The sequence below is a fragment of the Monopterus albus genome, unplaced genomic scaffold, assembly GCF_001952655.1.
Source record: "Monopterus albus unplaced genomic scaffold, M_albus_1.0 scaffold92.1, whole genome shotgun sequence".
Taxonomy (NCBI): domain Eukaryota; kingdom Metazoa; phylum Chordata; class Actinopteri; order Synbranchiformes; family Synbranchidae; genus Monopterus; species Monopterus albus.
The window spans coordinates 769,917-783,655 of record NW_018127972.1 but is presented as its reverse complement, the minus strand read 5'-3'; the positions used below and the strand labels follow the sequence as shown (position 1 = coordinate 783,655).

Genomic DNA, 13,739 nt, shown 5'->3' with positions numbered 1-13,739 from the left:
GCAAACTTCAAACGGGCCTGTAGATGTGCTTTCTTGAGCAGGGGGACCTTGCGGGCACAGCAGGATTTCAGTCCTTCACAGCGTAGTGTGTTACCAACTGTTTTTTTGGTGACTATGGTCCCAGCTGCCTTGAGATCATTGACAAGTTCCTCCCGAGTAGTTCTGGGCTGATTCCTCACCGTTCTCATTATCATTGAAACTCCACGAGGTGAGATCTTGCATGGAGCTCCAGACCGAGGGAGATTGGCAGTTAATTTAGAAACAATTCTTTTTGTAATGCATTTTTCTGGATTTTTTTGTTATTGTTGTGTCTCTCACTGTTCACATAAACCTACCACTGAAATTGTAGACTGATCATTTCTTTGTTAGTGGGCAAACTTACAAAATCAGCTGGGGTTCAAATAATTTTTTCCCTGACTGTATTTCATCTGCAGATTGATCATTAAGGGCCAAATATTTTCCTCTTGAAATTCAGTCTCTTCTGGTCATGAATGTAAAATAGATATACATATGGTGCAGCTAATCATGCTTGCCTGTTCCTGTCCCTTTGCAAGCTTCTAGATGTAGCCAGTCTGGACATCCCCTCTGAAGTGGTTCGGGGCTTCTGCATTTACGATGTGGTGTGGATGCGTGGTGCTGGTTCCCTACCAGAGTCCAGCTCTCCCAGACTGCTCCTTAGTGCAACCCTGCACTGGGACTACCCGACTGCGCTGATACGCCACTTCAGGGTGTACTGGCGTCAGCTCAGGGGACCTAATCCCCGAATCCCTCCAGGACATCTGGTTCTGGTGGGACAGGCGTATTCTAATCTGTTTAGGGTAACGGAGTTGGCAGTGCCAGAGCCCCCTGGCCTACTGGAGCTGGTGGTGGAGCCAGTGATCAGGAAGGGCTTCCTGGTCCCTGAGAGAGACTGGGGAAGAAGAAGCCTCAGCTACACAGAGGACTTCACACAGTGACCATATATATATATATAGCGCTTTCTCACAGTGTGTTGCACTGGCCAGAGCGCTTTACAGGGAGATCATACCACCATTCACCCATTCACACACCGATGACGACAGGCTGCCACGCACCGGCGCTAGTCAAGCCACCGGGAGCAATTCTGGGTTCAATGTCATGTTCAGGGGCACTTAGGCACTACTGTCATGTTTTTTGTTTTTTGAGCCAAAAACCAAAACCCAACTCAGTGTTCACTTAATTTCTTTTTCTTTCAACCACATCACATGTTTTTATCAGAGCTATACATCATAAATCATAACAGCTACTGACATTGCCTATGCATATTGAAGATGAAAGAATCTGGAAATTTTATGAAAATAAAATCCATTCTTATATATGATACATATATTATATATGATACATGTGATTATATACATGACTATATTTATGCATGGTGCATTGATACTTATTAATTCAATGAATTCTTACTAGATCACAAATGATAACAATATGTGTATAGTACAAACGTGAGACAAAATTTACTGTACCGAGTATACATTCTATTATAAACCTCAACAAACATTTGGTTCTGTTTATTCAAATCCTTCTATGTCGATTTCCTTAACTTATGCATTATTAACCTTTTTGATATACAAATATAAACTGTTTTATTTATACTGTAAAGTAGAAAACACATTTGGTGTTTTTGATTCAAGGATGAAGGACAGTAAAATGGTCATTTTTGGGGAATAAACAGTAATCACTATACCTTATTGAGGGCATTAAATAATGTGTGAAATATTAAGTGGAGAGACTGCTGAAGGGTCACGCTTAGAAGATACTCTGGCACCATCCATAATACAGTACATTGCAACATTGCGGTTTATTTCAAAATATTCACATCTAGATCCAGTTTATACAATCCAGGTTAGCTTTATTTTATTTTTATTTAAATAAACCCTTGAGGTCAGAGCTGCTTTTTCAAGGGCGCCCTGGCACTCAGTTTAAATCAGTTAAATAATTTTTTCAGTGTCAAAAAGTATAATTAGTTGTGACTCTAAAAAGTAATGAAAACCTCCAGGGTACTGAGGCAGGGTGAATAACTTGTAGTCACTGGAAACAAATTAAACAGCATCTGCACTTGAACCTCATTCTCTCTAACTTCACTATAATGTGTATTACTGTCCAAATACAGATTTATTGCACCGTACTTTTATCCACAACAATGCTAACAGGGGTACTCCAGAAAAGAGGTTTAATAAACTGATGTTAAACCTGAGCTCTGAGTTGTTGATTCCAGAACAGTTATTCTATGTATGATGAAACATTTCCCTCCTGATGGGATTGTTCTCTTCCAGAATGGCAGTGCCCTCATTCATAAAGCATGAGGTGCCACTGAATGAATGGACCATGAATGCTTCCTTTAAACTAGAATAAAGTTTTAACTTTCAAACAATGCATTAGAAGTCTAATAATAATAATAATAATCACCTTTATTTGGCCAAGTATCTTGCCCAAGGACACTTTGACAGGCACCGAAATTCGAACATCTGACCGGGAAACGACTGCTCTACCCACTGAAGTACAGTCACCCCCCCACAGTCTAGTAACACCTTAGTGTTGTGTATTCAATGAATAGTGAACCCTCAGCAGTTTATTCATTCAACTAATTTCAAGAAACCTCAAGTCAGAATAGCTCATATTTGTAAGTAACTGTAAAACGTGGTCTGAAAATTAAAACTACATTTCGAGTTGAATTAATTTTAAATTAAGAAAGCATACATGTATATACTCAAAGAGAAAATGATTAGTTGACTTTACTAATTTCCTCTATGTTGTTTTACAGTGTGCAGTCATACAAAAAAAATTACAAAATCTCTTCCACAATATGATAAAGACAGAGCCGGCCCAAAGCATAAGCGAACTAAGCACCTGCTTAGGTCCCCATTGGCACCGTAGGGCGCTTGAAATGTCCATTGGCCCATTGGCGCCCCCGTAGGGCGCTTGAAATGTCCAACAAGAAAGCCTGTTTATGCTTATGTGCACTGTAATAGTTGTTAAGTGCAATATGAAGCATGCACAGTCTGTCAGGATCATTTTAGATTACAGGGAAAAAATCAACAAAAAGGTAATGTTGCAAAAAAAAGTACATCCCTCTTGAGCAGAGAAAGGGAAAACAAAGTATGACACATAGCAACCTAAAAGTATGTTTATGTGAATAATTAACAGTATTTGACTTCCACAAAAAAACAAAAACTGATGAATTATCTTGTTTAGTTCATGTTGGCATAGAGGGGAAAAAAACAGTGTTGAGTTTCTTACATTTCATAAAACTCCCTATACTGTGTAGAGGAAACCCCCTTCTGCAAACTTATTAACCAGAGGAAAGTGAGCATTTATCATTTGTCCTTATTTGTGCATGGATCCTGCATCAGCACGTTTGTTATGCAGTAAACCAGTCATGTGCTATTCATCTTAGAATAGCAGTCGTCAGGGCAATAAACGCACCAGTGTGACATTCTGCCAAAGCAACCAAAGAACTTTCCAGGATGAAGAGCTGGAATATGCCGTGCTGGCTGAGTCACTCACCTGATCTTAGTTTAACTGAGCTGCATTCCATTTGTTGAGGCCCAGATAAAAGGCAGAGAGTCCATAACAAGCAAGAGCTGAAGATGGCTGCAGCGAAGACCTGGGAAAGATACAAAGCATTCGCTGATGTCTATGGGTCCAAAAAAAGTGTCTAACTGTCCAAATTTGGACTGTACATGTAGCATATGCTGTTTTCCATGGTTCTCAGATATGTTGTCAGAAAAACCAATGAGGTATATTGAAATGTTTATTACTGTACGAGAGAAAAGGCCAGCACATAAAAAAGAAACATCTTTATTAGAGGCTGAAATATACAGAGGTTATTGTTGTAATCAAGCAAGACTGGAATTTTGGATTTGGTTTAGCAGAACATGAATTAAAAATAAAAAACAAATCATGTGATCATTGTGATTGTCAGAGCCATTCCAGCTGGCATAATAGTGGGTGGATCAGAGTTGCTGCTGGGTGATCATCTTCAGCATCTCCAAAGCCATTGGCCCCTGGTCTGAAGGAATCTGGCAAAACAGAAGAAATAAGAATGAACAGTTTTATTTTACATTTCCACTTTAATTCTTTTACTGTTTTTTATAATTTAACTTTATTTCTTATGTTTGTAGACATAGTCTGATCAGTTGCTAAATAAGTGTAACGGAATCAATTTGCACATCCTAGTTCACTCCACTTTGATTGATTCCGTTGATTTTTGGCATTATATCCCCACATTTCTTGCCATTTTTCATAATGCTTTTTATCCTGAATTATTGCTTTGCTCATCATACACGGTTGCTGTAGCAAAACATTGCAGTTTTAGTTGATAACTGTACGTGTTATATTTATGCATTTGTTACACTGAGCTTTACCATGTGCTGGCACCCATTTCCAGCTCAAAATATGCTACATTTGTTCACTTTTGCCTTTTTTTCGCCAGTCCTTGAGAAGTGGGATGAAAAAGATGGAAATATACCCCAAGGGCAAAATTATCTTGGAGATGCACAGCTTTCAGTATGTAGATGGGGCAAAGCTACCATTATTGTAGCTCAGTGAGACAACCACATGCAGCAACCAAAAACTATACTTGCTAGCCAGAAATCCAGAGGCTAATTAGCGTTAGCCAGCAAACAGTTTACAGGATACAGTGATTATACTCTTTACACACTACAAGCAACAATGTACACGAGTGGAAAGTGTGAAACTGACCTTTTAAATCCAGACTAATTCCTTGTGAAGTGTTTACTTAATGGAATCATTATTCCCGACTGAAATGCTAGAGGTGCTATATCTGTATCTACACTGCTGCAGCCAGTGTCTCACCATGTGACCGGCTTTGAGGATCCAATAGAAGGCAAAGTTCTTATATGTCTTGTAGAAAGCCCCAGTAACACCTGGGGAGGTGGGGTCATCCAGGGCAGTCCACCTTAGCTTGTTAAATCCAGGTAGCCCCTCCCACTTCAGCCGCTTCACCCACTGCTCCTGACCTGTAAATAGAGATTCATAAGGAAATAATGCATGTGGATGATTGACACCAAGGTGGCACTGACTCTTGACATACACCCCACTGCTGCTGGAGAATAATATGCTTAAGTTACCCATGGTGTCCACTATAAGGTCTAGCTGTCCATTGTAGACAGTGACATTGACTCCACTGGTCAGCAGCTGATCAACTATGTCCACCACTGGCCTCATGAAGTCACCTGCCATGTTGGTGAACACATCTTCCGCCTGGCCTGGGCATGCAGCAAAGACACGAGAGGGGAAATCATAGATGGAAATTATGATTCAAGACGAGCACAGTACTTAAATACAATACCTCCCCAGATGACATTCTGGGGGATGATGCCAAGTTTCTTCCTGATTGGTCCATTCATCAGCTCGTTCAGCGAGGGGCTATGGAGAGGACGAATGTGGCGACGTATCTGCAGAGCTTGTGGGGAGAGGGGGAAAAAAGTGGACACGACTGTGAACCCCAAAAAACGAAATGACACTGACTTCAAATGCTACAGAAACCCTGTTATGTAATAAACACATTCCTTCCATGTCACCAAACCTGCTGAGCTGTTTTCATGGTGGAACATTTTCTGGCTGGATGCAATCATCGTGTCTTCACAATGTAGGTGGAGTTTTTCATCCGGTTGCTGGGTGAGGATGTTGTAGAAGTTGACTCCATTGGTGTTCTGATATGAAAGCCAAAACAAGTTCAAGACATTAAACATTGCAATCACCGGAAGGCAGCCAGGGTTGTTATGACAATGTAGCATGGAAATCCATATGCACACAATTACTTCCAGAGCACTCTGTCAGTATCGAAATGTAACAATATTTCAGAAATTCTGTAGTAAGAACTGATTTGTTTTACTACAACAATAACCCAAATAATACAGCTATAACCACTTATCCTGTAAAGCCAGGAGATGGTAAGGTTCTCACTTTAACATAAGACTAAGACGAGACTAGAAACTGGTATCACACAGAACACCTTTTAAGGTAAAGTTTTTTTTCTAAAATAAATAATCATGGTCTTGGACATGGTGAGTCAGAGCTCTCTCCTCTCAGACACCAACTGTTACCCTTGATAGTTACTACTACATATCTCCCTGCTGATATTTCAAAACAAATGCCTACCAGGTACACTGTGTATTTTGTGCAGATTGTGGCTGCTTCTCATGTCTCCTGTGACTGTTCCTCAGCCCTCATTTGACTGGGAAGTCATTCTGGTTGAGTGAGGATTGAGGATGCTTCAAGACTCTTATATCAGGTCTGAGGAGTGAGGATCAAGGAGGCTACTGGAGCAGCCTTTAGTGAGGATACACAAGACCATCCTTTGCAGAAGGCTTTTATGGACAGACGCACACCTCTTTATCAGAAATCAGTTGCTGACTGGATGCTTCAAATGAAGGACTGTAGGAAAGGATGTCTCATGTCATTAATAATGAGTTTCCTCGAGTCCTCTCTCCTCATATATTCTTGCTTTTTTTCCTCACATCTTATGTGAGTGGGACTAAGATGAAGAGAAAGATGCAGTGAAGCAGCCTTTGTCTTTTCTTGTTAAAGAGACATTCAGAGCAGCAGAGGAGTGAGTATGACACAACTGTTGTACTGTAGGACTTAACAGTGTGAAATGTACATTATGCTGAAAACCTCCAGTGCTGCGAGCCCTCCAAGTACCAACCTGCTCCACCACAGTCTCAGTCACCGACCACAGTTCAGTGGCTTTCTTAAACTGCTGCTCCTCCATGGCTTTCTTCACTGCCTCAGCTGCACTGTTGACATCCGCCAGGCCATAATCATCCAACAGTGACTACACGGCAAACACACCACAGTCAGATGGCAACTCAACATACCCACTTACTGCCAAAAATTGGATTTTCACCACACATTTTTAAACTGAAGAATTTGCCTCTTGTTTGTTACTTACAGTAGTATAGAGATATGGGCCCCATGTCATGACAGAGTCTGTGGATGAAGCACAAGTCAGTGAGCAGTTTGGCCATTTCTCCACCAAAAAGTTAAAGATAAACCATGATGTATCTTTTAAAGAGGTTCTGATCAGTGTGATATGGGTCTGTCATGGGTTAATTTACATAATAGTTCCATTTTAATTTTCATTTGCTGGAGGAAAGCACACACAGCCTATTCATTATTGTTAGCATTTTAGTAAGATATGTTTGAACTGCTTTGAAGACTATAGACATTTATGGTAAATATATATATTCAAATACCACATATGGAATTGTGTGTTAAAGAAAAAAGTATCAACAAAGTAAAAAGTTTAAAATTTTTGATTCTTCCAAGTAGTCACTGTTTGGTGTTCTCTAAACCAGCATCATGAGGTTTGATTACATCATCATTTCATGTGTTATTTCATAATTTAAGTGTCTTCAGTTTTAATCTACAATGCAAAAAAATACTAGAAACAAATTTGAGGACTGAATGAGAAGGTGTGTCCAAACTTTGGACTGAGGCCTTGTCCTGAATAAAATCATTGCAATTTTGTTCCAAAGTCAAAATGTGTAACATTCCAGAGAGGATGTGTTTGATTAGAAACATTTACAGTGATTGACATAAAGGACTCAGTGATACTGACCCAGTGGGGAAATCCAGGAGTCTCCAAGGGCCACACCGGCAAACTTACATTTCACTGTCCCTTGTGCTATGGCCTGGACAGAGAGACACAAATTAAACGCTTTAAAAATGGGACTTCAGATTGCGAACATATTGTGAATCTGGCTGGTGGTTGACCAGTAGGCCAAAGGCTAGGTCAACTGGCAATCCTGGAGGCAAACAACCAGGAAGCATAAGACGTGTGGACTGAACGCTTAGCATACACCGGCTGCTCTCAGACTCAAAAACCTATGAACTCACCTTGGTGAGTTCCAACGAGATAGCAGCTGCCATTTTCCCTCCATAGGACTCAGAGAAGATGTAAAAGGGGATGTTCTGCACAGACACAAATAACCGTTAGTTATCAGTCTACTGCTTGGTGCTCAGCAGCTATTGAACAGTAGTTTTTTTGCTGCCTGTTACAGCCAAAGATAGTACTATGAAAGCAGTGAGAGTGAAGTAAAAATAAAAATTACACCTGCGCTCCTCAGGATTCAAGCCTTTTTCCTAACTATTTATCATTCCTTTCAAAACAATACACACTGCAAAGCTGTGTTTTATTACAGTTAAGAGAAGCTGTTGAGGAGAGCTAGCTGAGGAGATCAACAAAATAGAGTATGTATGGAAAAACATGGCAACTTAACCCAGAGATTTACTGTTAGCAAAGGCTATGAGGCTGATGCTAGCTGGCTAACGTCAGGTAGCTAGTTATGTTAGCTTACCTGTTAATTACCCCACTCCACTTCCAAGTTGTTCTCATTTCCATCATATGCTGTCTTTTTTTTATTGCACATTCACCTTAGAAATGTTTCTTGTTTACCCCTTTATAGTACACAATATTTTGTTTTGTTGATCTTGCTAATTTTATTGCTCATTTGTTTTCATGTGTACAGGATGGAAGCACTTTTAGCACTTTTCAGGTCCATAGCTGTTTCTCATTGCATGACTGTTTCTCCTACTAAAAATAAAACTAAAATCTAGTGTTAAGAGAACAGGTATTTAATTAGTTTGTAAAAAAGTCTGAAATGTCCAATTCTGTATGTCTGACAGATGAGAAAAGTCTGAAAAAGTCACCAAAACAAGCTTTACCACTTTTCAGCATATATGGACCATTCAGTCTATTAAGTCTTTATATTTTTGGTAAACATCACAGATAATAGATAATTATTGCAACTAAAAAGAAGTTTGCACCATTATGATGATAATCATGCCACAGTGAAACAAACTATACCGTTGTGAGTATCCAGTTAGCATACCTGGAACTCCGGCCTCTCTGTAAAGAAGTGTTTGAGCAGCACCAGCATGTCTGAGGCCACCATGGACACATTGGTAGCATAGCCATCAGGGCTGTCAGTGTAGCTAAAGCCAGTGCCCACAGGGTTGTCTACAAACAACACACTAGCTGCCTGTACCTGAAAGAACCAGCACACACAGTATATCAGCATTCAACATTTTAAGACTTTATTTGGAACACTGATTCTATATACAAGATTTTCCTCAAGCTGTAAAAGGAATAATTCATTACAAGGTAGAAAGTGTGTTTAAAAAAACAACAACTGTTTTCTAATCACTAAACAGCGAGTTGAACAGAAGGCCAATTAATTAAAAATGTTAAATGCTGCAATCTTACCCAGCTTGTCTTTCTGGGCTCTAGGTCCCTGTTCAAAGGTCCAATCTCATCAAAGTTCCCAAAGCCGCTTCCTGATCCTCCTGGTCCACCCTAAAGACACATAAACACACATCCTTATAATGTTCAAATATTAAGAGCAAATGTGCTATTTTAAACAGAAAAAGATATATTTATTTGTATGCAAACTTTTGGCCACCCCTGGGCAAATGTGAAAAGTAGGGAAAAGTAGTTTCTTCCCCTGTGCCATCACACTGATAAACAGTTAATTCATGCTTCTATGACAGGATTCAGCAATCACCCCAGGGCAATAAAGGGTAAATATAACCACTGTATACATCAGCCTGAAAGCTCTTCTGCCATAATGTATATGTACATATATTTATGAATGCTGTCTGTTTTTTCCTCTCGTTTCTATCAAAGGAAAGGTGTACAAGACAGTAGTGCTTGCACTTTGGGGATTTAGCTTTGCCCAGCAGACATGCAGCTTTATCTTGTATTGACCTCTAAAGTTCCCCTTTACTGCCACTTCTAACGACAGTGGAAATTTCAAGCTGGAAAATTCCCCCAGAGCCACAAAACACATATTATACAATGGCTTTCAGTGACAGAGTAGTACTCTTCATGCATGATCATGATTAGAAGCAGATTTGGAGTTCACTAAACATTAACATTCCCCCAATGGATGTTGGGGGAAAACACACTGAGAAATAAAAGCGATACAACAAGCTGTTGAAAATGATCCCAAGTCACTGTGGTTTGCTGTAACAGGGTTAAAAATACAGTAACACTGGTGTGCAGAGGTGGAAGAAGTACTCAGATTGTTTACTTATGTAAAAGTAACAATACCACACTGTAAAAAAATCTCTATTACAAGAAAAGCCTTGCAATCAAATTGTTAAGTAAAAGTACAAAAGTATTACCACAAAACATACTTAAAGTGCCATTGTTGATCACTTTAATGTTGCAGCTGGTAAAAGGGGGAGATTTTAATGAGCTAATAAGCTTATAATTTTAATTCCTACTGTGTAACAAGTGAACTGTCCAACATAAAGCAATAAAGGCTTATGATTATACTGTATTTTGTTGTTAATCTGATTCTGCAAAGTAACTAGTAACTAACGATATAACATGAATGTAGTGAAGTAAAAAGTACAATATTGGCCTTAAGTGCTCAGTTACTTTCCACCACTGCTGGTGTGTGGTCCTTTAGAGTTGAAGCTGTAGAAATCAGTGGACCTGATCATGTCCTACCTGCAGCCACATGACCAGAGGCAGCTCCTCGTATCCGGCAGACCGGCTGTCAGCATAGTAAAGCCACCAGAACATATGGGCCCCCTCTCTCACCTCGACATAGTTCCAGGCTTCTTTGCCTGCCAGGGGACTGGGGAGCCCTGCACAGGAGTCAGTTAAATTCCGCTGTTTAAACCCGGTATTCAGTTACAGTGTTACTTACAAACAGTTCTACTAATGTTGCAAGCAAATAGTGCAGCTGCTGTATAATGAGCAGCATGAACAAAACCTTAGTTTCGTATTGCAGCCAGCTGAATGGAGGCGTGAAGTAGTAATACGAATCCAGTATTAAGGTTGATTTCGCTTGGCTACAAAGTGTTGTTACATTTAAGCAACCGTGCCAGCACTATACGGTTATAGACCAGAAACCGTGGCCTACCTTTACTGACGATAATGGCAAGAAAACACAACAGGCTTGGAGCTGCTTCTGTCAGACCCATTTTGAAGCACTAACGTCTTCGCCATGCACAGATTTTAGGCAGAGGAAATCACATGACCACATCGAAATCAGCTGACCGATGGTGTGTTTATTTCCTTGTTCCCGCAGATGGAAAATTTACTCTTCTAATGTGCAGGTCAGGCAACAAAATCCACAATTAGCCCACAGTCAACCCATGAAAGTACAAATCTCCCAGGAAAAATATATAGTATATAAACATCAATTTTAAACGAAGAAATAAATACACGAATGACGTGCGAATTGAAAGTATCAGAGGAGGGACTTCAGCTGCAGGTAACGGGATTTCCTGGTTATCACGGGGAATACATCTCAACGAGGGAGCACTTTTCGACACATGACCTGTGCACACAATATTTTGTCTGAAGTAAAGAACTAATTTAAATAAATCTCAAATTTTGAGAGTGCACAATGAGACAGAAAGACATTTGCGGGCAATATAAGTCCAGCAAAGAAAATTCACAGTGACTGTGACTTCATTTGTACACATCACAGTAAACTAGTAGGCCAGGCCTATTTATTTTTAAGTTTTATAATGGCGAGAGGGAAGTCAAATTAGGGAAAATCGTGTAATATCCTATTTTCGTGTGTGACCACACAGTCATACCTCGTGTTGTATGAGTTACTGGTTCTTCTTTCCTCTTGGCCTTGGAGGAGACTGATTGAGGCTGTGTGGAATATGATTATGATTGGTGTAAAATTCCTTTTGTAATGAAGGAACTGGGGGGGTCATACCTCCACCCCAAAAGAGAGCAGTATTGTGAGATGACTCCAAAGAGGATAACCGGTCAGATTTAACAAAAAAGCCCAGTAAAACAATTGTCCTTCGAAATAAAGGTCCAACGTTTTAAAACAACAGATTTGTGTAAAAATTGTAATGATCAACTCCTCATATCGGATTATTAATTGTAATGTATTTTTAAAAAAATGCAATTTACATTTTTAAATGTACTAACTTAATTTAGATTGCTACTTCATGTGGCCTGTCACTAGACTATGTGAGCCTTGTACTTTAACCTAACACTACATTTTCACATACTGCATTAAAACATCAGTTGCCCTCAAATTTAGCCTTAGGCCTACCTCAGATACACAACCAGCATCTGCACCACCATCTGGTTCCCACATGGTCCCACCATGGGCAACTTCTCCTTTGTCCTTTAAGAGGTGGAATGAACTTTAGTTTAATAGTGTTGGGAAAAAGATCAGGGGGTATAGGATATAGAGCACTTACTAAGTTTTTAGAGAGCACATGTATAAACAAGCTAATATAATGTGATTTTGTTATTTTGTTATGGTAGTAGGTAGGGGCTGAGTAGTGGAAGCTAGGCTAAGAAAGGAAGTGGATATCTGTGAGCAGCAGTATAGCTTCATGCCCAGAAAGAACACTACTGATGCAATTTTTGCTCTGAGAATGTTAATGGAAAAGTATAGAGATGGTCGGAAGGAGCTGCATTGCGTCTTTGTGGAGTTAGAGAAAGCGTACGACAGAGTGCCGAGAGAGGAGCTATGGTACTGTATGAGGATGTCAGGAGTGGCAGAGAAGTACGTCAGAGTAGTTCAGGATATGTATGAGTGGAGTACGACAGTAGTGAGATGTGCTGTAGGTCAGAGTTCAAGGTGAAGGTGGGGCTACATCAAGGATCGGCTTTGAGTCCCTTCTTGTTTGCTATGGTGATGGACAGGTTGACAGATGAGGTCAGACAGGAATCTCCCTGGACAATGATGTTTGCGGGTGACATTGTGATCTGTAGTGAGAGCAGAGAGCAGGTGGAGGAACACCTGGAAAGCTGGAGGTCTGCTCTGGAAAGAAGAGGAATGAAAGTCAGTCATGGTAAGACAGAATACATGTGTATGAACGAGAGGGAGGGAAGTGGAACAGTGAGGTTACAGGGGGCTGAGGTCAAGAAGGTGCAGGAGTTTAAGTATTTGGGGTCAACAGTCCAGTGTGATGAGGGAGAAAGGTGTCAGGAGTGTTGTGTGACAGAAGAGTGGCAGCAAGAATCAAAGGAAAGGTGTACAAGACAGTAGTGAGACCAGCTATGCTGTATGGGTTAGAGACTGTAGTAGGACCAGGATGGACAGGATTAGGAATGAACACATCAGAGGGACAGCTCAGGTCGGCTGTTTTGGGGACAAGGTCAGATTGAGATGGTTTGGACATGTGCAGAGGAGGGATAGTGGTTATATTGGTAGAAGGATGTTGGAGATGGAGCTGTCAGGCAAGAGGTCAAGAGGAAGGCCAAAGAGGAGATATATAGATGTGCTAAAAGAGGAAATGAAGTTAACTGGGGTGAGAGTAGAGGATGCCGAGGATAGAGTTAGGTGGAAACAGATGATTCGCTGTGGCGACCCCTAAAAGCTGGGGTGGGAACAACCGAAGGAAGAAGAAGAAGAAGTAGCTAGGGCCCGTTTTGATCCACACTCCAGTCTGAAAGGGGGCGGTAATGCACCTAAAGCTGGTTGCCAACCGCCGGTTTTTAAACAACAGTAAACAACTGAAGAAGAAGACGACGACGACGAAGAAGACGTGATCGTGAGAAATGTTAATGTGGTGGTTCAAGTCTTGAAGTGTATAAGTCGTTTAGACAGACGTTTATATTGTGAAAAAAATCTGACAGGAAGTACCGACCTTGGTTTTTGCAGACGAAAAACGAGCAAGCCGAGTTTGGGCCGTGTCTTGGTGTGAGGTTCGGTTTGGTTTGTACCCGTCATGGCAGCTAACAGTAGCAGCTT

General features: G+C 40.5%; 2 protein-coding genes across 3 annotated transcripts in view; one reads left to right on the top strand and one right to left on the bottom strand.

The window, feature by feature from the left end:
* The window catches only part of engase (endo-beta-N-acetylglucosaminidase), a 10,995-nt gene extending 9,963 nt beyond the window's left edge, over nucleotides 1-1,032 (top strand). For both annotated transcript variants that reach the window (XM_020608344.1, XM_020608343.1), the window contains one exon: nucleotides 555-1,032. In XM_020608344.1, the coding sequence (XP_020464000.1) occupies nucleotides 555-956 (402 nt within the window). In that variant the 3' untranslated portion in view covers nucleotides 957-1,032. The remainder of the gene's footprint in view (nucleotides 1-554) is intronic.
* Nucleotides 1,033-3,806: 2,774 nt separating this feature from the next.
* On the bottom strand, nucleotides 3,807-11,229 carry scpep1 (serine carboxypeptidase 1). The gene is made up of 13 exons (XM_020608348.1): nucleotides 10,926-11,229; nucleotides 10,508-10,647; nucleotides 9,257-9,346; nucleotides 8,883-9,038; nucleotides 7,888-7,962; nucleotides 7,610-7,682; nucleotides 6,941-6,978; nucleotides 6,695-6,823; nucleotides 5,609-5,699; nucleotides 5,336-5,449; nucleotides 5,115-5,252; nucleotides 4,840-5,003; nucleotides 3,807-4,043 (listed from the first exon to the last, which is right to left on the bottom strand). The coding sequence occupies exons 1-13, from the start codon at nucleotides 10,984-10,986 to the stop codon at nucleotides 3,978-3,980; spliced, it is 1,335 nt and encodes a 444-aa protein (XP_020464004.1). The 5' UTR covers nucleotides 10,987-11,229; the 3' UTR covers nucleotides 3,807-3,977.
* Between the last annotated feature and the right edge of the window lie 2,510 nt (nucleotides 11,230-13,739).

Bases quoted from the DNA above. Each gene is read 5' to 3' on its own strand.
- scpep1 (XM_020608348.1), bottom strand. From the start codon at position 10,986: ATGGGTCTGACAGAAGCAGCTCCAAGCCTGTTGTGTTTTCTTGCCATT. The intron at 9,039-9,256 runs GTAAGATTGCAG...TGGTTCTTTCAG, and splicing joins AGCCCAGAAAGACAAGCTGG to GTACAGGCAGCTAGTGTGTT. The intron at 5,004-5,114 runs GTAACTTAAGCA...CTCTATTTACAG, and splicing joins CCTTATAGTGGACACCATGG to GTCAGGAGCAGTGGGTGAAG.